Here is a 21,554-nt window from a genome sequence, read left to right on the forward strand (position 1 = left end):
GACATAAGTCTTAGAGAAAGTGTATTGCCTGGGTTGGATTCTCCAAGATCTGTCAGTCACAAGGGTCATTTGGAAGATATGTGCTGGATAAGCCAGTTTGCCTTGATTTTATATTTTCGGGTTTTCTTGCAACTTATAATGAAAGGTAAGGTGAAAATTTAAATATATTCATATGTGTTATATATATATGTGTGTGTTTGTGCACATATATGTATATGCAAAATTTTAGTTGAACCATAGACTTTGTGACTAGTTCATTGTCCAACTTGCAGAAAATTTTAATTCAGAATAGCTGAGAGGTATGGCATGTGTACAGGGAGAATAAGACCCATAAAATGTCCTTTTATAGGTTGTTGGATGTCTTAGCCGAAAGGAAGGATCCACATGGATTTTCTGGAGAAGTTTTGATAAATGGAGCCCCTCGACCAGCCAGTTTCCCATGTCATTCAGGTTATGTGGCACAAGTAAGTGGGAAATTCAGATTTCCCCTATTTCTGTATGGGCAAGAGTCTTGGCTTATAGTTTACCATGCTTCCAATTGAATATAGGACATGATCCAGGAACCACCTTTCTTTACACCAGCTTTTCATAATCTCCCATAAGATTGAGGGTGGAATTAAATGAAAAGACTGAGAGTACCTGGAATATGACCCCTGTAGGGTGATGGTGTTGATTCTAGCTGTGGTATTATTTCCAAAATTATCTACTCTTCTCCTTTTTAGCCTTTCCTGCACCTTTCTACTTCTGGGGGGCCAGAAGATGCATTTGTTAAATCCTCATACTAAACAATCTGGAAGTATCTGGATAGAGTGAGCATACCTACTCTTGCTCCATCTGGGTGTGCAGATAGGGATGAAATGCCTCCTTTAGGCTCTGCAGTTGTCTGTAGGTGGAAGCTCTGTAATTTGTGGAGCTGAAAGTTTACCATCAGCTGTAACTTTACCTTGGCTTTGTTATTTTCATGGACTAAGTTACTTTTGCTGGAGGGATAGTCTTAGAAAAGACTCAGTATGTCTCATTAAAATACTGTTTGCCTTCAGGATGGTGTTGGGATGGGCACCCTGACAGTGAGAGAAAATTTACAGTTCACAGCGGCTCTTCGGCTTCCAACAAATATGACAAATCACGAAAAAAACGAGAGGATCAACAAACTCATTCAAGATTTAGGTCTGAGTAAAGTGACCGATTTTAAGGTAAAGTGACAAAGCCTGATAGAATCAGCCAGCAAAGAGGACCTCCCTATGTGGACAATGTGACCTTAAGCAGAAGTTTCCTAAGGTCTGTGAGGTCAAAAGTGGCTGCTTTCTGTAATGATGAGAAAAGTCAAGTTACATAATATGAAGGTGGAAATGAAGCTGGAGAAGCAATCTTAATGATGGTTGAATCCCAGGAATGCGCCATGCTCCTCACACGGCCTTTTCCATGTGGTCTTCTCACCCTTGTTGTTAAGTCAGGGCTCTTTGACGTCTTTCCTCTAACTTTTCTTCTTCCTTTTTTTAATTATCCATTTAGTAGTTCTTCTCCCTCTTCCTCTGGGCTGACTTTGTTCTTATGCTTTTTTTTATGGTATATTTCTGGAATTGATAAGTGATAGGAATCCAAGGATTCTAGTTCTGTGGAGTTCATTTTTGGGGTAATTTGGCTTTGAAAATTATATTTGGTCACATTAGGATTTAGTTATAATTTGTGTAGTGATCAAGTTATTTTTCTATAGCCTTTTTTTTCTTTGACATCCCCTGTTATCACCTTTCCTTAGAGGCAATGAAGAATTAAGGGGCTGTCCTCTTTGCTGCTTCCCCTGGTACCTGTTGATAGTATTTTATGTGAAGTGTACTTTGTTTGGAAGAAGAATCCTGGGATGCCACCATTTAGCACTTATTTTTGTTTTATGAGTCATTGAGTTTTCTTTCCTTTGGCTCTTTATTTATTTGATTTTGCCTTCCCAGTAAGGTAGTCTTTTGCTATGTTCTTTAACTTTAAGCGGGCACTGCTCAAAGTTACTTATTTGGGTTTTTCAGGGAAAATATGTTAAGGCAGTTATTGACTTGTTATAATTTATTTGAAATAATTTTATTATGTAATGAATTTTTATTTTTTTATTTTTTTTTTTTACATTTTTTTTATTGGTTGTTCACAACATTACAAAGCTCTTGACATATTATTTCATACATTAGATTGACATGGGTTATGAACTCCCAATTTTACCCCAAATGCAGATTGCAGAATCACGTCAGTTACACATCCACAATTTTACATAATGCCATATTAGTGACTGTTGTATTCTGCTACCTTTCCTATCCCCTCCTATCCCCCCTCCCCTCCCCTCCCATCTTCTCTCTCTACCCCATCTACTGTAATTCATTTCTCTCTTTGTTTATTTTCCCATTCCCCTCACAACCTCTTATATGTAATTTTGTTTAGCAATGAGTGTCTCCCTTCATTTCCATGCAATTTCCCTTTTCTCTCCCTTTCCCTCCCATCTCAAGTCTCTGTTTAATGTTACTCTTTTCTTCCTACTCTTCCTCCCTGCTCTGTTCATACTTGCTCTCATTATATCAAAGAAGACATTTGGTATCTGTTTTTTAGGGTTTGGCTAGCTTCACTAAGCATAATCTGCTCTAATGCCATCCATTTCCCTGAAAATTCTATGATTTTGTCATTTTTTATTGCTGCATAGTACTCCATTGTGTATAGATGCCACATTTTTTTTATCCATTCGTCTATTGAAGGGCATCTGGGTTGGTTCCACACTCTAGCTATTGTGAATTGTGCTGCTATGAACATCGATGTGGCAGTGTCCCTGTAGCATGCTCTTTTAAGGTCTTCAGGGAATAGTCCGAGAAGGGCAATAGCAGGGTCAAATGGTGGTTCCATTCCCAGCTTTCCCATGAATCTCCAAACTGCTTTCCAAATTGGCCGCACCAATTTGCAGTCCCACCAGCAATGTACAAGTGTACCCTTTTCTCCACATCCTCGCCAGCACTTGTTGTTGTTTGAATTCATAGTGGCTGCCAATCTTACTGGAGTGAGATGGTATCTTAGGGTGGTTTTGATTTGCATTTCTCTGATTGCTAGAGATGGTGAGCATTTTTTCATGTACTTGTTGATTGATTGTATATCCTCCTCTGAGAAGTGTCTGTTCAGGTCCTTGGCCCATTTGTTGATTGGGTTATTTGTTATCTTATTGTCTAGTTTTTTGAGTTCTTTGTATACTCTGGATATTAGGGCTCTATCTGAAGTGTGAGGCGTAAAAATTAGTTCCCAGGATGTAGGCTCCCTATTTACCTCTCTTATTGTTTCTTTTGCTGAAAAAAAACTTTTAAGTTTAATTAAGTCCCATTTGTTGATTCTAGTTGTTAACTCTTGTGCTATGGGTGTCCTATTAAGGAATTTGGAGCCCGACCCCACAATCTGTAGATCGGAGCCAACTTTATCTTCTATCAGACGCAGAGTTTCTGATTTGATATCAAGCTCCTTGATCCATTTTGAGTTAACTTTTGTGCATGGCGAGAGAAAGGGATTCAGTTTCATTTTGTTGCATATGGATTTCCAGTTTTCCCAACACCATTTGTTGAAGATGCTATCCTTCCTCCATTGCATGCTTATAGCCCCTTTATCAAATATAAGATAGTTGTAACTTTGTGGGTTAGTCTCTGTGTCCTCTATTTTATACCATTGGTCCACCCGCCTGTTTTGGTACCAGTACCATGCTGTTTTTGTCACTATTGCTCTGTAATATAGTTTGAAATCTGGTATCGCTATACCGCCTGATTCACTCTTTCTGCTTAGAATTGCTTTTGCTATTCTGGGTCTTTTATTTTTCCATATGAATTTCATGATTGCTTTATCTATTTCTACAAGAAATGCCGTTGGGATTTTGATTGGCATTGCATTAAATCTATAGAGAACTTTTGGTAATATCGCCATTTTGATGATGTTTGTTCTGCCTATCCATGAACAGGTATATTTTTCCATCTTCTAAGATCTTCTTCTACTTCTCTCTTTAGGGTTCTGTAGTTTTCATTGTATAAATCTTTCACCTCTTTTGTTAGGTTGATTCCCAAGTATCTTATTTTTTTTGAGGATATTGTGAATGGAGTGTTTTTCCTCATTTCCATTTCAGAAGTTTTGTTGCTGATATACAGAAATGCCTTTGATTTATGCGTGTTGATTTTATATCCTGCCACTTTGCTGAATTCATTTATTAGTTCTAGTAGTTTCTTTGTAGACCCTTTTGGGTCTTCTAGGTATAGAATCATGTCATCTGCAAATAGTGATAATTTAAGTTCTTCTTTTCCAATTTTTATGCCTTTAATTTCTTTCGTCTGTCTAATTGCTCTGGCCAGTGTTTCGAGAACTATATTGAATAGAAGTGGAGATAGAGGGCATCCCTGTCTTGTTCCGGATTTTAGAGGGAATGCCTTCAACTTTTGTCCATTCAGAATGATGCTAGCCTGAGGCTTAGCATAGATAGCTTTTACAATGTCAAGGTAAGTTCCTGTTATCCCTAGTTTTTCTAATGTTTTGAACATAAAGGCATGCTATACTTTGTCGAATGCTTTCTCTGCATCTATCGAGATGATCATATGGTTCTTATCTTTAAGTCTATTGATGTGGTGAATAACATTTATTGATTTCCGTATGTTGAACCATCCTTGCATCCCAGGGATGAATCCTACTTGATCATGGTGCACTATTTTTTTGATGTGTTTTTGTATTCGATTCGCCAGAATTTTATTGAGGATTTTTGCATCTAGGTTCATTAGAGATATTGGTCTGTAGTTTTCTTTCTTTGAGGTGTCTTTGTCTGGTTTCGGGATCAGGGTGATGTTGGCCTCATAGAATGAATTTGGAAGAGCTCCCTCTTTTTCTATTTCCTGAAATAACTTGAATAGTATTGGTATTAATTCTTCTTTAAAGGTTTTGTAAAACTCCGCTGTATACCCATCCGGTCCTGGGCTTTTCTTGGTTGGTAGTCTTTTGATGGCTTCTTCAATTTCATCTATTGATATTGGTCTGTTCAGATTGTCTATATCCTCCTGACTCAGTCTGGGCAAATCATATGACTTAAGAAATTTATCGATGTCTTCACTATCCTCTATTTTATTGGAATATAGGTTTTCAAAATAATTTCTAATTGTCTTCTGTATTTCTGTAGCATCTGTTGTGATATTGCCTTTTTCATCCCGTATGTTAGTAATTTGAGTTCTCTCTCTTCTTCTCTTCGTTAGCATGGCTAAAGGTCTGTCGATCTTATTTATTTTTTCGAAGAACCAACTTTTAGTTTTGTTAATTTTTTCAATAGTTTCTTTTGTTTCAATTTCATTAATTTCCGCTCTGATTTTAATTATTTCTTGCCTTCTGCTACATTTGCTGTTGTTTTGCTCTTCCTTTTCTAGGGCTTTGAGTTGGAGTGTGAGCTCATTTATTTGTTGGTTTCTTCTTTTTTTGAGGAATGACCACCAGGCGATGAACTTTCCTCTTAAAACTGCTTTCATTGTGTCCCATAGATTCCGATATGTTGTGTCTGTATTTTCGTTTATCTCTAAGAATTTTTTGATTTCCTCCTTTATGTCTTCTGTAACCCATTGATCATTCAGTAACATATTGTTCATTTTCCATGTGATGTAGGATTTTTCCTTCCTTCTTTTATCATTGATTTCCAGTTTCATTCCATTATGATCAGATAAAATGCATGGTATTATCCCCACCCCTTTATATTTACTGAGGTTTGCCCTATGGCATAATATATGGTCTATTTTTGAGAAGGATCCATGTGCTGCTGAGAAGAAAGTATATCCATTTGATGATGGTTGATATATTCTATATAAGTCAGTTAAGTCTAGGTTATTGATTGTGGTATTGAGTTCTATAGTTTCTTTATTTAACTTTTGTTTGGAGGATCTGTCCAATGGTGAGAGAGGTGTGTTGAAGTCTCCCATAATTATTGTGTTGTGGTCTATTTGATTCTTGAATTTGAGGAGAATTTGTTTTGTGAATGTCGCAGCACCATTGTTTGGTGCGTAAATATTGATAATTGTTATGTCTTGTTGGTGAATGGTTCCTTTTAACAGTATATAATGACCTTCTTTATCCCTTTTGATTAACTTAGTCTTGAAGTCGATTTTATTCGATATGAGGATGGCCACCCCTGCTTGCTTACGAGGACCATGTGCGTGGTATATTTTTTCCCATCCTTTCACCTTCAGCCTGTGTATGTCTTTTCCCATCAGATGTGTCTCCTGGAGGCAGCATATTGTTGGATTTGTTTTTTTAATCCATGATACCAGCCTATGTCGCTTTATTGGAGAGTTTAAGCCATTAACATTCAGAGTTACTATTGATATGTGGTTTGAACTTCCATCCATGTTTGATTGTTTATCCTTTTTTTAAAAAAAAAAAAAATTTAGTTTGTCTCTCCATGATTGTCTTTCCCCTTGCCCTCTGTCTTTACTGCGGCACTTCCCACTGATGGTTTTGGTTATTGTTTTTCATTTCTTCCTCGTGTAGTGTTTTGCTCAAAATGCTTTGCAATGCTGGTTTTCTGGCTGCAAATTCTTTTAACTTTTGTTTATCATGAAAGATTTTTATTTCGTTGTCATACCTGAAGCTTAATTTTGCTGGATACAGAATTCTTGGTTGGCATCCATTGTCTTTCAGTGTTTGAAATACATTGTTCCATGACCTTCTTGCTTTCAGTGTCTGTGATGAAAAATCCGTGGTTAACCGTATTGGTTTACCCCTAAATGTAATCTGTCTCCTTTCTCTTGTAGCTTTTAATATTTTCTCTTTGTTCTGTATATTGGATATCTTCATAACAATGTGTCTTGGCGTTGGTCTACTGTGATTTTGTGTGCTCGGTGTCCTGTATGCATCTTCAATTTGTATATCTGTTTCCTTTTTTATTTCTGGAAAGTTTTCTGTAATTATTTACTTCAGCAAGTTTCTCATTCCCTTGGTTTGAATCTCTGTACCTTCTTCTATCCCGATGACTCGTAAGTTCGGTTTCTTAATGTTATCCCATAATTCTTGGATGTTTTTCTCGTGATTTTTTACCAGCCTTTCTGAGTTGGCTAGACTCTTTTCAAGATGGTGTATTTTGTCTTCATTATCTGATGTTCTGGTTTCTACTTGCTCCACTCTGTTAGTGATACTCTCAATTGAGTTTTTAATTTGGTTTATCATTTCCTTCATTTCTAGAATTATTGTTTGATTATTTTTTATAGTCTCTATCTCCTGATAAAGATACTTAACTTCTTCTTTTATCTGTTTGTGAAATGCATTCTCAATGTGTTCTTTCGCTGCTTGAATTTGCTGTCTTGTATCCTCTTTAAGGTTCCATTCCATCTGTCTTAGGTGTTCCTTGAGTTCTTTATATGACCATTTTTCTGATGACTCTAGGTCCTCCTGAATATTTAGGCTGTCCTGCGTTGTTTGTACTCCTTTTCTTCCTTGTTTTTTGAAGCTGCTCATGTTGTTTCTTGTTCTGTTTGACTGCTGAGTTACTGTTTACTCCTATAAATTAGTTTGATGCTTGGGAGGAAAGGTATTTGAAGGGAAGGGAAGAAGTCTCTAAAGAGAATGAGAGTAGGCAGGTAGAATTCAAGAAAAAAGGGGGGATAAGAAAAATGAGAAGACTAAAGAAGAAAAAGAATAGGAACTAAAAAAGAAAAAGATTAAAAAAATAATAATAATAATTAAAAAATTTAAGTTAAAATTAGTAGAAAAAAAAATTTAAAAAAATATTTTGTAAAAAAAAAATTAATAAAACAACAAGAAAGAAAAAAATGAAAATGAAAGAAAAACCTAAATCAAAAAAAAAAAAGGAGAAAAGAAAAAGAAAAAAAAAAAACCTAATAAATGCAGTCTTAGAGTTTGATTAACTTCTCTTCCAGTAGATGGCGCTGTGCCCACCAGGTCAAGTTTCTCCTGTCAATACGTGGGAACCAATCACTGTGCAGCAGCTCTTCCCAGACTGGGCGAGTCTCCAATCCTGAGTGTCTAGGGCCTCCTCTTGTGCCTAGTCACTTCCCACTTTTTCTCTAGCCAGGCCCCTCTCACCACAATACTGGCTACACGCCAAGTCTGCTGCTCCCGGGAGCCCTGTTTTCATGAACGACTGGGCACACTCTTCCAGTTTGCCATTCCCTCAGACCCTAAGCTTGTAGAGTTTGGGGCTGAGAATCCTCAGCGGCTTTTACTTGCCCTCTGGTATCCACTTCCCGTAGGTGGTGCAAGAGGCCTCAGCAGTCAGCCCTGGTGGGAGCGGTATTTCCGCTTGTGGGACCCGCACCACCTCTGATTCCCTCGGGCTGGCTGAAGCACTCACAGGAGAGCTGGGAGGTGCCCTTACGGGAGAGCTGGGAGGGGCTCTTAGAGTTTTCCCGATGTGTGGAGAGGGAAGGCTATGGGATCACACACCTGTTTCAACGCAGTTATCTCCTCCGCAGCAGTCTGATGACACGGTTTCCCTTTGCCGGGAGACTAATTCAACGGGTGGGTCCTTCTCTCCCAAGCCCCGTTTCAAACCTGTGGCCACTACTTATGAAGGCTCGGTAGGCATTTACCTTCGTAGGATGAGAAGGGCTGACCAGTTGTTTCAGCGGGATGAATTAATGCCGAGTCATAGCTGTTTGTCTGCGGGAAGCAGGTGGCCGGGAGTTTGAATTCAGCGGGTCAGAGCTCAGTGCGTGTTCTTGGATCACTTGGATTTTAAATTGTCGCTCATCTTATCAGCTGTTTCATATACTTCGGCAGTTCATTCGCGCGGTGAAGAGTCTGCTCTATGGTGCTCTGTGGGAGGCGGCGGCAGCGGCGGCGGCAGTGGCGGCGGCCTTCGGGACCCCCGGGGAGGGGGTGCGGGTTGGGGGAGGGGAGGCGGCGCCTCAGGGCCGCGCGGTCGGGGTACCGGACACGCAGGAGAGCGGGCGGGGTGGGGGAAAGAAGTTGAGATCTAAATTTAGAGACTGAGCTTGGGAGGAGAGATGGCTGGGGAGAAAGAAGCAAGGTGGAAAGGCGGAGAGGAGAAGGGGAGGGAGAAGGAGAAGGGGCTGATGGAGCCGGGCGGCTCGGGCTGCAGCCTTACTGCTCGCGATGAAGTCGTGCTGTACTCCCTTCACCTTGGCTGGATTAGTGGCTGATTCACTCCACCTAGGCCCCTATCTTGACACGGTGCTGGGTTTTTGTCGACAGATCTCCTTTAATGATCTTTACCTCATCTTTTCAGACGCCGCGGCGCGGGGCTCAGAGCGGCTTACTCACTTCCCGCCGCCATCTTCTTCTCTCCCCTGTAATGAATTTTTAAAATAACAGAAATGTAGAGAAAATAGTCAACGTGATAATGATATGATTGTCAGATCATATGGTACTATACTTACTCACACTATTCACCTTGCTTTATCAGTTGTAAATACCACCTGCCATAATTACTTCAGCAATTTCATGCTGAGTATTTTAAAGAGAATCATACGATGTTTCTTCCCTGAATACTTATTTTACATCTATAAAATGACATTTCCTTACTTTACCACGATACCATTACCAACTAACAAAATGGACTGTATGTTCATATCATCACCTATGTCAAGCCCATATACATTCACATTGTCTCCAAATATCTTTTGTAGTACCATTAACAGGACCAAGTCATGGGCCTTGGATAGCATTTGATTATTATCCTTTTGGAGACTCTGAATTTCAGAATTGTTTTCTACTTCCTGTCTCCCCAAAACCTTCCTACTTCCCTCATCACACAAAATTATATAGACTGGTTGAAGACACTGAGTCAGTGGCCCTGTGGAATATACCACCTTCTAGATTTGTCTCAAAGAATAAATGTGAGGAATTGTGCAATGAGTTGGGGTGGACATACTGTCAATTTAGAAAGACTTGCAGTGATTGATGTGCTGATGTGCTGTGGTAGAAAGCACACTTTTTTGATTGTGAGTCTATTCTTTGTAAATCCACTTGGAGACTTTTGGAGGTCTCCAAAAGTCCACAGTGTTTGGGACATTGATAGAAGACTAATAATTACTAGAGAGACTTTCCTTGTTCCCCTCCTCTCTTTATTTCTTGTTTTATTGTATGATTCCACTATCAGGGACATTTCGTTTAGTGTTCCAGTTTACTTTGGCTAAACTTAAATATTTGACTTGATAAGAAAAATATGTATGTTTCTTACCATATGCTGGGGACTTAGCTGTTAAAAGCACAGCCTTCATATCTGGTCCAGCCATCCAGAAGCTATGCCCTGAGCCTCATTTTATTCATCTGGTAAAAGAGAAACCCTCTCTTCTCTCAGATGTCTATTTATTTGCTGCTCAGAATACTGAGGACAACAATATAAAGTGTCTTTAATAGGACTGGCACAGGTTAATCTACCAAATGACAGTGACTGTGGTTGTTTCTGTAGATAATAACAATAACTTTATGTTTTAGGCTGGAACCCAGTTTGTATCTAGAGGAGAAAGAAAAAGGACCAGCATAGCAATGGAGCTGATCACGGATCCTCCCATCTTGTTCCTGGATGAGCCCACAGCTGGTTTAGACTTGAGCACAGCAGTTGCTATCCTTTTGCTCCTGAAAAGGTAAATGCTATGAGAATATTGTTCTTTCATTTATTTTATATTTGGTCATTTCTGTATGCCAGATATTCCTACTGAGTATTTGGAAATGAACAGCAGAATTTCTTCCTTCCTGATTAGAGGGAAACAGCCAATGAACAAAGTAGTGTTATCAAGAATAAAAAAGCAATAGAAGAGGGAGGGACGGCAGTGGTGGAGTGGGGATCTTTTTTAAAGAGCTGGGAAGACCATAGCATGTGACGCATGAACTGGGAGTTAGTGAGTGAGACCTGCGGCAGCTGCAGTGGAGAGTTGTAGCTGGAAGGAGCAGCTTGTGGCCCTGAGGCAGAGCATGTCTAACGCATGTGGAGCACTAGAGAGTTTAGAGGGACAGAACCTGTGACCAGTGTGGGTGGAGGCTGGCTGCAGTACTGCCATAATAATACCACATGCTGGGGATTTAGCAAGAGAAATTTCTTTTTTCAGTTCTCGGGGCTGGCAGTTGAGATCAAGCTGTCCACAGGGTTGTCTGCTCAGAGGCCTTTCTCATTGGTTTGCAGATGGCCATCTTCTCCCTCTGTGTCTATGAACTTATCTCTAAAATTGTCCCAGTCAGATGAGGATTCCCCTTAATGACCTCATTTAAGGTTAGTGACCTCTTTGATGACTGTGTCTCCAGATGTAGCCGCATTCTGAGGTACTGGAGGGTTAGGATGTCAACATATGAGTTTTGGGGAGACCACAGCTCAACTCATCCCAGTTAGAATCCATGAGAGTTGGAGTTGGGCCGGTGGCAGGTTGCATAGGTCTCCTGGGCCATTGTAAGAAGCGTGGCTTTTCCTGTCCTTAGAGGAGATGGCAAGCTTTGTGAGAGTTTCAGAGAAGAACAGTGACTGCTGTGGAGAACATTTGGCATTTGGAGAATACTTGGGCAAGGGTAAGTGTGAGGACACTGGGAAGGAGCTGCTAAAGTAGGACAGCTTTGACTAGGAAGCTGACAATGGGAAGAGCCTGGTTTCTGGATCTGTTCTGAAAATGGAACCAACAGGGTCCGCTCAGAAACTGGACATGGAGTGTGAGGATTGAGACAATAACTCCTAAGATTTGGGGCCTGAACAAATGGAAGAAATTAAAGCGATGCTTTTACTTTATCAAGGAAGAGAACAATGGAATTGAACAGTGTTTCATGCCAATATCCAGTTTCTGCAACGTCTCCCCACACACCACGACTCCTGTTCTTGTGGTAGCAGCCAAACATGCCGTCGTTGACATTCTCTGGAAGGAAGAGGTTTCTCTCCTTTCCCATTTTGTGAAATGGGTAAAACCTGATGTTTTGCACTCTTTTAATGTTGAAATTAACCCAAATTTGAACAGTGGAAGTCTCTTCAATGTGGCTTATGTGTTTTTATAATGTCTCCCTAATCATTCTTCAAGCATTTCTATTCTTCTCTTCTTCTTTCTTCTTTCCACCCCCCACCACCTCTACCTTCTCATTCTCCTCTTCCTCCTCCTCCCCCTTCTCCTCTTCCTCCTCCTTCTTTTAATTTTTTTTGTCTTCCTCTTTTTCTTCTCCCCTTCTTCCTCTTCTTCCTTCTTCTTTTAATGGGGATTGAACCTAGAGGTATTTTATTACTGAGCCACATCCCCAGTTCTTTTTATTTTTATTTTTTTGTGTTGAGACAGTCTTGCTAAAATGCTTAGGATCTCACTAAATTGCTGAGGCCATCCTTGAACTTAAAATCCTTCTGCCTCAGCTTCCTGAATTGCTGGGGTTATAGTCATGGACCACCATGCCCAGCTAAGCACTTCTATTCTTTGTGGTCATTGTAATGTTTCTATCTTGTCTTGTACTTTTCTTGTGTCTGCCAGTTCTGCTCTCTTTTTGTGTATTCGAAAACCAAGGTCTATTTTTAGAAACCAACGTCTGTTTCTTTACTGTTACTGCTACTGGCATTGCCAACAGACCCTTGTAGGCAAACATCGGAAAACACATGTATGAGTATGTATGTTTATATTTGTATACTATGTAGAAAAAGTACTTCTATATTTTACTTAGAAATATGTGGAATATAAATATTTTATGTGCATGTGCCTATATGTGTATACACACATGCACATCTATATTTGAAAAGAAAGAACCCTGTAAAAATACATCTGTCACTGTTGCTGTTTCTGTTATTGTGTACGAATTAAAAATTTCACAATAATAGTTGAATTCCAGTCTAAAATCTCCTTGTCATTTTGAGTCTTTGCCATCTTCATATTTATCAATGATATCAGACAGGAGAGAGTGACTCCCATTTTCTCAATATATTCCTTTATTTACTCAAACAAGTAATTTAATTTTCTAATGCAACCAGACCTCCAATTGCTCTGCTGTTTACTTTGTCCTCCACCCACTTTGTAAACATTTCTGACTCATTTTCTTTTCATGATAATTGTTTACTTTAGAATTAAAGGGAAACAAAAACATCAAGCTTTGGAATACATTGACTGAAATACAAGTATCTCACATCTGAAATCTTGAAAAGTTACTCTGACTACTTAACTGAGGTAGATTTATGTTGGCAGTGCTTCAAGGGAACCTCCATCCATCAAGAAATTACCTTCTAGTTTGGGTTACAGGCTCTCCAACCTCAGGTCATGCTATGAATAATACCAGTGCCTTTTCCCCCTGGATTAAAAGCCCTTAGACTTGTTTCACACCCCCAAAGTTCTTCACTCGAGAGATGGTCTGTAGTCAATTTGAAGGCTAGAGACAATTATCAGATAGATTGGTTGACAGAAGGGGCAAGGCGTTGCCCTGCTAATGATACCAACCTTGTCCCTTCTTCAAGGTCTAATTATTAACAGACAGCCCTGAGTACTAATTGTCATCACTGCTATGCCATACATCCAATACTATTAAGTATTATAATTGTCATACTGACTATAGACATGATTTTCATCAAAGAGGAAAAAAAATACATCTTGTGTATTTTATCACACTAGTCAATTTTTCACAGTATAAGAGCTATTTATAATAATTACTGAAATGTATCAAATCAAATAAAACTTAAAGGATTTGTTTTCTAAAAGAAAAAAAAAGTCCTATAAGCAGATTATTTATTATCATTAAGAGTTATATCCACTGGTCCTAAGAATATCATGACTCATCCAGTCATTAGGATAAAAGCTGATAGTCATATCCAAGGTAGCAGTTGGCCAACTCCTTCAATCTAAACACCAGTACCCTCTGGGTCCAGGGCTCTGCTAAGATAAATCAAACTCAAAATAGGGGAGTCTGACCAGTAATGAAATATTTGTTCACCTGTCTCAGGGTCCCAAATACTATAGGAATCTGAAGTATTTGTACTAAATGTCTTTTAATCTGTTGGGAGAGGAAAAAACAGAGAAGTGACCATTTATAGAAGCTTGACAACAGTATTTCTAGAGTATATTAAGGACAACTATTACCTTGTTAAATTGGAAACAAATATTTATTCTTAAACCTCTGGTGGATCTGTCAACTACTTATTTTCTTCTAGCATTTAGAGGCCTTCATTCCAAGACCTGAAGTGGCCTCTGCAGTCCCCTTTTGGCCCACTTTTTAAGCTTCCAGACACACCACTTTCATGGCTTCTCCTCTCTATCAATACCTTCCTCTTCATCTGTGGCCCATGCCCCTGTAAACAAGTTTCTATGCTAGAAGAGGAGAAACAGAAGAGTGGGAATATGTGTATGGTTTAAACTTTTTAAGATTTCAGTTGCACACACAAGTGGAGATGCCAAGTCATGGTATGCAGTTCAGGTCCCTTCATGGAACATACCCATGATATTTTTATTATCTATAATTCTGTTAGTAGTATTTGTTAGAGAATGATGAATTTATACCCAATACTGTAACTATTTTCTTTTATGAGGGGCTGAGACAGAACTCGGGGCCTTGGAAACACCGGGCAAGCACTTGACCACTGAGCCACACCCCAGCCGTTTGACTGTTTTCTTGTTTTGCCCTGTGTAGTGCACAGCTAACTTGCTCCTGCGAAGAGCTCTACCTAGTCCTTCTCAAGCACCACTCTGTACTCAGGCTGCTTAAATATGCAGGTTCTGTTTCTCTAGAAATGTGATAAAGCCCCAGTTACAGGAGATTCTAACAGGAGGTACCCATACTGATGCTGCTGGTCCTCAGACCACACATTGGGTGTCAGGGCTCTCGGGTAATCCCACTTCCTGCTCTGAGTCCTTTACCAGCTCCCTCTTGCCTAGGAGCAAAGTTCTAATTTCTGAGTGAGGGATCAGCCTCTGCCTGTTCTGTTCTTTCTGTACTTCCTTTTTTAACTTCTTCATCCAACACCCTCACACACACACACACACACACAAAGCTTAGTCCTGAACACTGAGCTTCTTACTGTACTTTCCCAATGAGATCTTTTTATTTCATACTTAGTTCACCTTGTTCTCACACGAGTGCTTTTCTCTTCTTAGCTCACCACTGCTGTTGGACCTTTTGATATCTACTTAAATCACTTAAATTAACTAAGGAAACTTAGTTAATTCTATTCCACATTATATTCAGATTATTGGTCTTATGTCCTGATTCTCTTTGAGGCAGAACACACTCTGCTAGTGTATACTAGGTAGTTTTTAAATGCAATTAAATTAAAGGGATTTTTCTCGTGAAATATTTTACTAAAAAATTTGAACATGGTTTTGGCCTTTGTTTTCTCTTCCCATTAGTAATAACTCTCATGAAAAAGTAGTTAAGAACTATTTCTCCCATTGGATTGAACCAGAGATCAAATAAAAGCCTTAGTAACTGTGATCTCTTGGACAGTTGCTTGATTTTTAAGCCTTATTTATAAAAAAAAAATTAAAAGTAAAAATTGAAATAAGATTATCTCTAAAGCATTTCATATAAATATAAACATAGTAAGAATTTAGGAATATTAATTATATTATCAGAGCAGAAAAATGAAAACCAATCCTAAAGATATAGAAGACTTAAGCCATCAGTGAGAATTGGGTATACAACCATAGTTTGAATATTTAGTCCATAATTAATTCTCAAATATGGATGCTTTTTAAAAATATGAGCTCCCTGTACCCATTCTCAGAGATTTCACTTCAGTGTATGGGAAAACTTTCTAGGAATCTGCATTGTCACTGAACATTCTAGTGGATTCACTAGAATGTTGATGCACCATTCTTTAAGAAGCCTTAGTGTGCCCGCACCGGTAATCCCAGTAGCTCAGGAGGCTGAGGCAGGAGGATCAAGGGTTCATTGCCAGCCTCAGCCTCAGTGAGACCCTGTACAAAAAAAAAAAAAAAATACAAAATAGGGCTGGGGATGTGGTTCAGTGGCTCAGTGCCCCTTAGTTCAATCCCTGGTACCTAAAGAAAAAAAAAACCAAAAAACAACAACCTTAGTGTTCTCAATAAATACACTGAATTTATGTTCCCTAAGTATCAAGTAGAAAATAGGAGATGAAAGGGGGAAGTTCATAAATGAAAATTAAGAAAAACTGGGTGACAGCAGAAATAAAATATTTTACTAAGAAGTGCAAGAATCAGATATTTAATGGCTAATAGTTTTCCTTTTTAAACTTAGTATTTCTGAGCAAGGAAGAACAATCATCTTCACCATTCATCAGCCTCGCTACTCCATCTTCAAGCTGTTTGACAGCCTCACCTTATTGGCCTCAGGAAAACTCATGTACCACGGTCCTGCCCAGAAGGCTCTGGAGTACTTCGAATCAGCAGGTGTGGTTGACCTTTTTATGCACTAGATCCTTCCTTCACAGACTCCTGTGGAGAGCGGAGGTATCAACAGGAGTGTTACTTGATCTCTGTAGAGATGGACCTCAGGTTCCACCACTGCAAATCATCTTCAGTTTGGTGCTAAATTTTGCTTCATTGTGCAGCACTTGCTTGTTCTGTAGGTGTTTTTGTTTTCATATTAGAGTGTGCGTGTGAGTGTGTTTCTACTAGGCCTTTGTTCTGCTTCAAAATTATGATGTTCTTTCCCTGAAAGTTCTGTGCTTAACTGGTTGGACCGACAGCCAGTTATTCCATCAATTGAATATTATGGAAAGGCCCAACATTATCTACTTCTTGACCATATAGCAGATTGTGGTTTTTTTTCAGCTGTCCCTCTGACATGTGATTGTATTCTGCCTTCATGAGGCTCAGGGACATGCTATTTTATTTCTAGTAAGATTAGATTGCAGATTTAGGCCCTGAATGAATTTGAGTGACCTGCTAGTCATTAGAGTGGCTGGTTCTAAATCTGACTTTGATGAACCAAAATTTCTGAGATACCTGGATCTTTGTATTTCAGGTTGAATTATGTGATTTTTTAAAATGGCTTATAGATTTGGATATGATTATAGATGTTTCTCTATGGTCCCAAATGAAGTTTAAATATTCACTAGCTATTTTCTTAATTTTTATTTAATGTCTGTCATTTAAAAATGATCAAGTACTCATGACTGTGTGGAATCCAGAGTAGATGAACTTAAGAGTTAGACCTCAGGCCAAGTTCAGATGATTGTGCCACAAGAAGTTGAGGTAAGAGCCCAGATGTGCTATGCTGGTCACCTTCTCTTGATAATGGTGCTTTGGAGATTTGTCATCTATGTGGAATTATGGCAGCTTGAGAGGTGATCATTTGAACCTCTATTTAAATGGCAGAGAAGCAATAATTGCTAATATGTGTATTGCCATTACAAGAATTTTCCAGGTGAACTTAAGCCCAGTGCACCCTCTGGAGGTGATCTACTTTTCTTTCTGAGACCATCAGGTTGGTTTCTTTGGTTTTCTTTCATAGGTTACCAGTGTGAGCCCTACAACAATCCTGCATACTTCTTTCTGGACATCATTAATAGAGACTCCTCTGCTATAGTGTTAAATAGAAAGGAAGAGGACTGTGAAGGTATGTGAGTCTCAGATTCACATGTTGTTGTGTTCTGACACCAATGAACAGATAGGCTTCACTGTCCATGAGTGTTGTATTTTTAATTTAACTTATTAATGTATATTTATATGGTACTATGAGTTATAAAGTGAGTTTGCATTAAAAAGAAATATGCTTGTGGTTTTTATTACATTAAAAATAAGAAACTTGGCACTTTATGCATCTGTACATAGAAGAAAGCAAGGACTAGATTTTATATTAAGAATTATGGGTGTGGTATGATGTCTATTTTAGGAACAAGAGTCCCAATAGTTAGGACAATGTCAGTTTTCTGTATCCATAAGATTATGGCAGAAGTCAGGTCAATTAGCTGTGCTTACTAATGTGTAAAGCAATGACAATCCTTGTGATTTTTCTATATTTAAGCTTTAGAGTTAAGGTGTTATCCAAAAAACGAGTCACAGAAAAACAGGTTAAATCAGCTGTTATCTTTTAGTAATGCTTCTTTTCTTTATCCCTTTTATTCCAAAGCCAACAGGGCTGAACAGTTTTCGAAGAGAAAAAAGCCAGTCGTAGACACATTAGCTGAATTTTATGCCAACTCCTTCTTCTACAGAAACACAGAAGCTAGATTACAGGAGCTCTCAGATGGTCAGAAGAGGAGCTTAGGCTTTAAGGAGATCACTCATGTCACCTCCTTCTGCCATCAGTTCAGATGGATTCTCTGGCGAGCATTCAGAAACTTTCTAGGTTTCCCCTCGGTCACTATTCGTCAGGTAACCTACCAGATCTTTGTGCTCTTTTATAGTAATGTGGGAACAATTTGGTTCTGATGTAGTCTCCATCCGGATTATATGTATCTTCTACCCACCATTCCATTTATTTGTTATCTGCACTCCTCTTTGGATATAGAAACAGTCAATAGAAAAAGCAAAACATTAGTTTTTACATATGGAAAGCTGTTTTTTGTTGTTTTGTTTGTTTTTGTTTTTGCACGACTGAGGATTGGACCTGTGGGTGCTCCACCACTGAGCTTCCTTTCCAGCCCTTTTAAAAAACTTTTTATTTCAATACAGAATCTCACTAAGATACCAAGTCTGGCGTTGAACTTGTGATCTTCCAGGCTCAACTTCCCTAGTTGCTGGGATTACAGGTGTGCACCACCAGACCTAACAAGGCTATCTACTATCTCATTACTTCTTTAAATTAACATGAGATACTGTTCCGTTTTTCTTTTGGTTGGCTCTGGGTGGTTGTTAATTATCATTCTTTAAGGTTTTGTTTTTGTTGTTGTTATTCTTAATCCCTATGTCGCACAAAACACTAGTTCTTCCAGACATTGGTCCATCATTTATATAAGTATATCAATTTTACTCATTGCTTTGGGGTTACTATTTTTATTATTAGTCACTGAGTCTCTGCTGAGTGCTGAAAGATGTTATGTGGTTTGTTCTAATGAAAGACTGCTGGCTACTTATGTACTGTAATTTTCATGCATAAGTATTGTCACCTTCCAAATATATTTGAGCATCTACATGCCTTTTGAATTATACTATAAATTTTCCCAAATATTTTGATCCTTGAGATTTGGCATTTCTGCCAAAATGTGAACACTTTTGTGTCCTGTCAGTCAAGGGTCAAGTTTTCTTCTTTGAGAATAGATTTGATGTCATTTGGAGCATGTTAGGTGTGTTAGATCAATCAACTTGAGTTAACCATTTTCAAACAGTGATGCAATATAGTGAGTTGATTCTTCTTTGTGATTTGGGCTTTACTTTGAATTACTTGCCTATAAATTGGCTTATAAATGTCTTATCCAAAACACATATGCATATATGGTAGTTAGTTGTGGGCAGGCCTGATCAAAGCATAGCTATTTGCAGTGTACCTGAATTGTGTGAATTGTGCTTTGTTTTGGTTCTAGGCTTTTTTTTGTTGTTGTTTCTATTGATGCCGAGCCACATCCCCAGGCCTTTTTATTTTTAATATTTTGAGAAAGGGTCTTACTAAGCTGCTTAGGGCCTCATTAAGTTGCTGAGGCTGGCCTTAAACTTGTGATCCTCCTGCCTCTGCCTCCTGAGTCACTGGGATTACAGGCATGCACCACTATGCCCTGGTCCTAAGTGCAAACAGCAGGCACAGAGCTTCCAGGTTGCATGTTAGCTTATTTACCTCATCAGTGAACTCAGTTCCACAAAAGCAATTCTAGCAATATTCAGAGAATAATAAGGGTAGAAGCTTGTAGCTCCCTGAGCTCTGCAGGACAACTATTGTTATGGTTCTTAAACACTGGAGTTTTAGCATAGGAATAGGCAAAACCTTTTTGTTCAAGAGCCAGATGGTATATATTTTAGACTTTTCAGGCCAACATGGTCTTTGTCTCAGATAGTCCACCTTATCATTTTAATGTGAGAGCAGCCATAGCAAATAAACATGGCTGTGTTCTGATACAACTATATTCATGAACACTGAATATCTAGTAAATTTCATTATCAGAAAAATATTATTCTTTACCTTTTTTTTGGTAACAGTTTAAAAACATAAACACCATTCTAACTTTTGAGTAGAGCAAGAATAGGTGGCTGGCCCTATTTAATGGCCCGGACGCTTCAGTTTACTGACACTTGGCCTGATGTTTACAACCTTCTATGTTTTTTTCGTTCTCTAAATTTTGAACATGGAATTGTGAACATGTTTTTTGACTCTCTGTTGATAATACCTTGTATCTGCTCTTGAGATATTCTTTTTAGCTTAGAAGTTTTCAAGATACATAGTAGGATATTTTATTATCTTCAAACTTACATTTTTATAATTTCCCCAGGAATAATTATAATTGAAATTACTTGAATAAATTATATTATAATGTAACTTTTCATCCCTGTGGCCAAAATACCTGACAAGAACAACTTAGAGAAGGAAAAGTTATTGTGGGCTTACAGTTTCAGAGGTTCAGTACATTTTCAGCCAATTCCATTACTTTGGGCCCAAGATGAGGCAGCAGTTGTAGCAGGAGAGCATCGTAGTGAGGAAAGCTACTCAGCTGTTGGTGGTCAGGAAGTGGGGGGCAGGGGTGGAGCCAGGGACAAGATATAATCCCAAGGGCATGCCTCTAGTGTCCTACTTCCTCCAGTCACTCTCACCTGCCTATAAATTATTAATCCATCAATTTGATCAAGCCACCAATGAAGTTCCAGCTCTTATAAACTAATCATTTTACCTATCACTATTCCTACATTGAGTAATATATGAGCCTTTGAGAAAACAGCACATATCCAAATTATAACAGTTACCCTTAAGCCTTTGCTAAGTGAGGCATCCTTTTGAGAGTTTTTATCCTAAAAACAAAGGGGATGTTTGTCAAGTCTCCTTGGGAGCCATTCACACTGACTGAGTAGGTGAAGGTAGGTGAGGCTGGGGGAATGGGCCACTCTAGTGGGACATGTTGACTGTAGGTCTCAGTGGCTGAGGTTGAAGGACAAGCAGTGATGGAGGAGGTGAAGGAGGTGGTAATGGAAGCACTTGGGTGTCCCCAGAGAGAGCTGGCTTAGTGCTTTGGTGACAGTGACAATACACTTTCTCATACAAATGGAATCTTACCAGAGGTAAAGTGAAATGATCCTGCTCACTCTTCTTCCTTTTTTATACAAAATGTTAGAAATTGTGTGTATAGTTTTTAAATTTTATTACTTGTTAATTTTGTCGTGCTGGGGGTGAAATCCATTGTCTTATGCAGGCTAGGCAAGCATTGTACTCCTGAGCTGCATTCCCAGCTGTGAACCCTCTTAAAGGATGAAACTATGCATGTTCATGGACACAAAAGTTGAGAGTTCAGTTAAGTCTAAAATTTTAGCCACTTGGACTTTATTTTTTGCCTAAAAATGACTTCCCTAGCACATGCTTGACTTTACCCTGTATGGCATTGTGGGTACAGAACCTCAACTGGCCCTAAACCAGGAGAGCCTTTTGGACCCAATCTTAGTTTGTCCAATCATCTGCTCTTGTCTTGTCAGTCCTCCCAAAACAACAAATACCTTAATTTTCAATTTAAGTTAGAAAGCAGTCTAATAAGTACAGTGCTTTATATTCTCCCAGGGATT

At 38.8% G+C, this 21,554-nt stretch overlaps 1 protein-coding gene across 2 annotated transcripts in view; it reads left to right on the forward strand.

Annotated features, from left to right (window-relative positions):
* LOC308654350 (broad substrate specificity ATP-binding cassette transporter ABCG2-like) overlaps positions 1 to 21,554 on the forward strand; it is a 71,400-nt gene that overhangs the window by 27,250 nt on the left and 22,596 nt on the right. For both annotated transcript variants that reach the window (XM_081303609.1, XM_081303608.1), the window contains exons 4-9: positions 350 to 464; positions 1,041 to 1,193; positions 10,438 to 10,586; positions 16,153 to 16,304; positions 17,371 to 17,475; positions 17,989 to 18,233. In XM_081303609.1, coding sequence (XP_081159735.1) covers positions 350 to 464; positions 1,041 to 1,193; positions 10,438 to 10,586; positions 16,153 to 16,304; positions 17,371 to 17,475; positions 17,989 to 18,233 — 919 coding nt within the window. The remainder of the gene's footprint in view (positions 1 to 349; positions 465 to 1,040; positions 1,194 to 10,437; positions 10,587 to 16,152; positions 16,305 to 17,370; positions 17,476 to 17,988; positions 18,234 to 21,554) is intronic.

This window comes from Spermophilus citellus, assembly GCF_964194105.1.
Source record: "Spermophilus citellus genome assembly, chromosome: 8".
Lineage (NCBI taxonomy): Eukaryota > Metazoa > Chordata > Mammalia > Rodentia > Sciuridae > Spermophilus > Spermophilus citellus.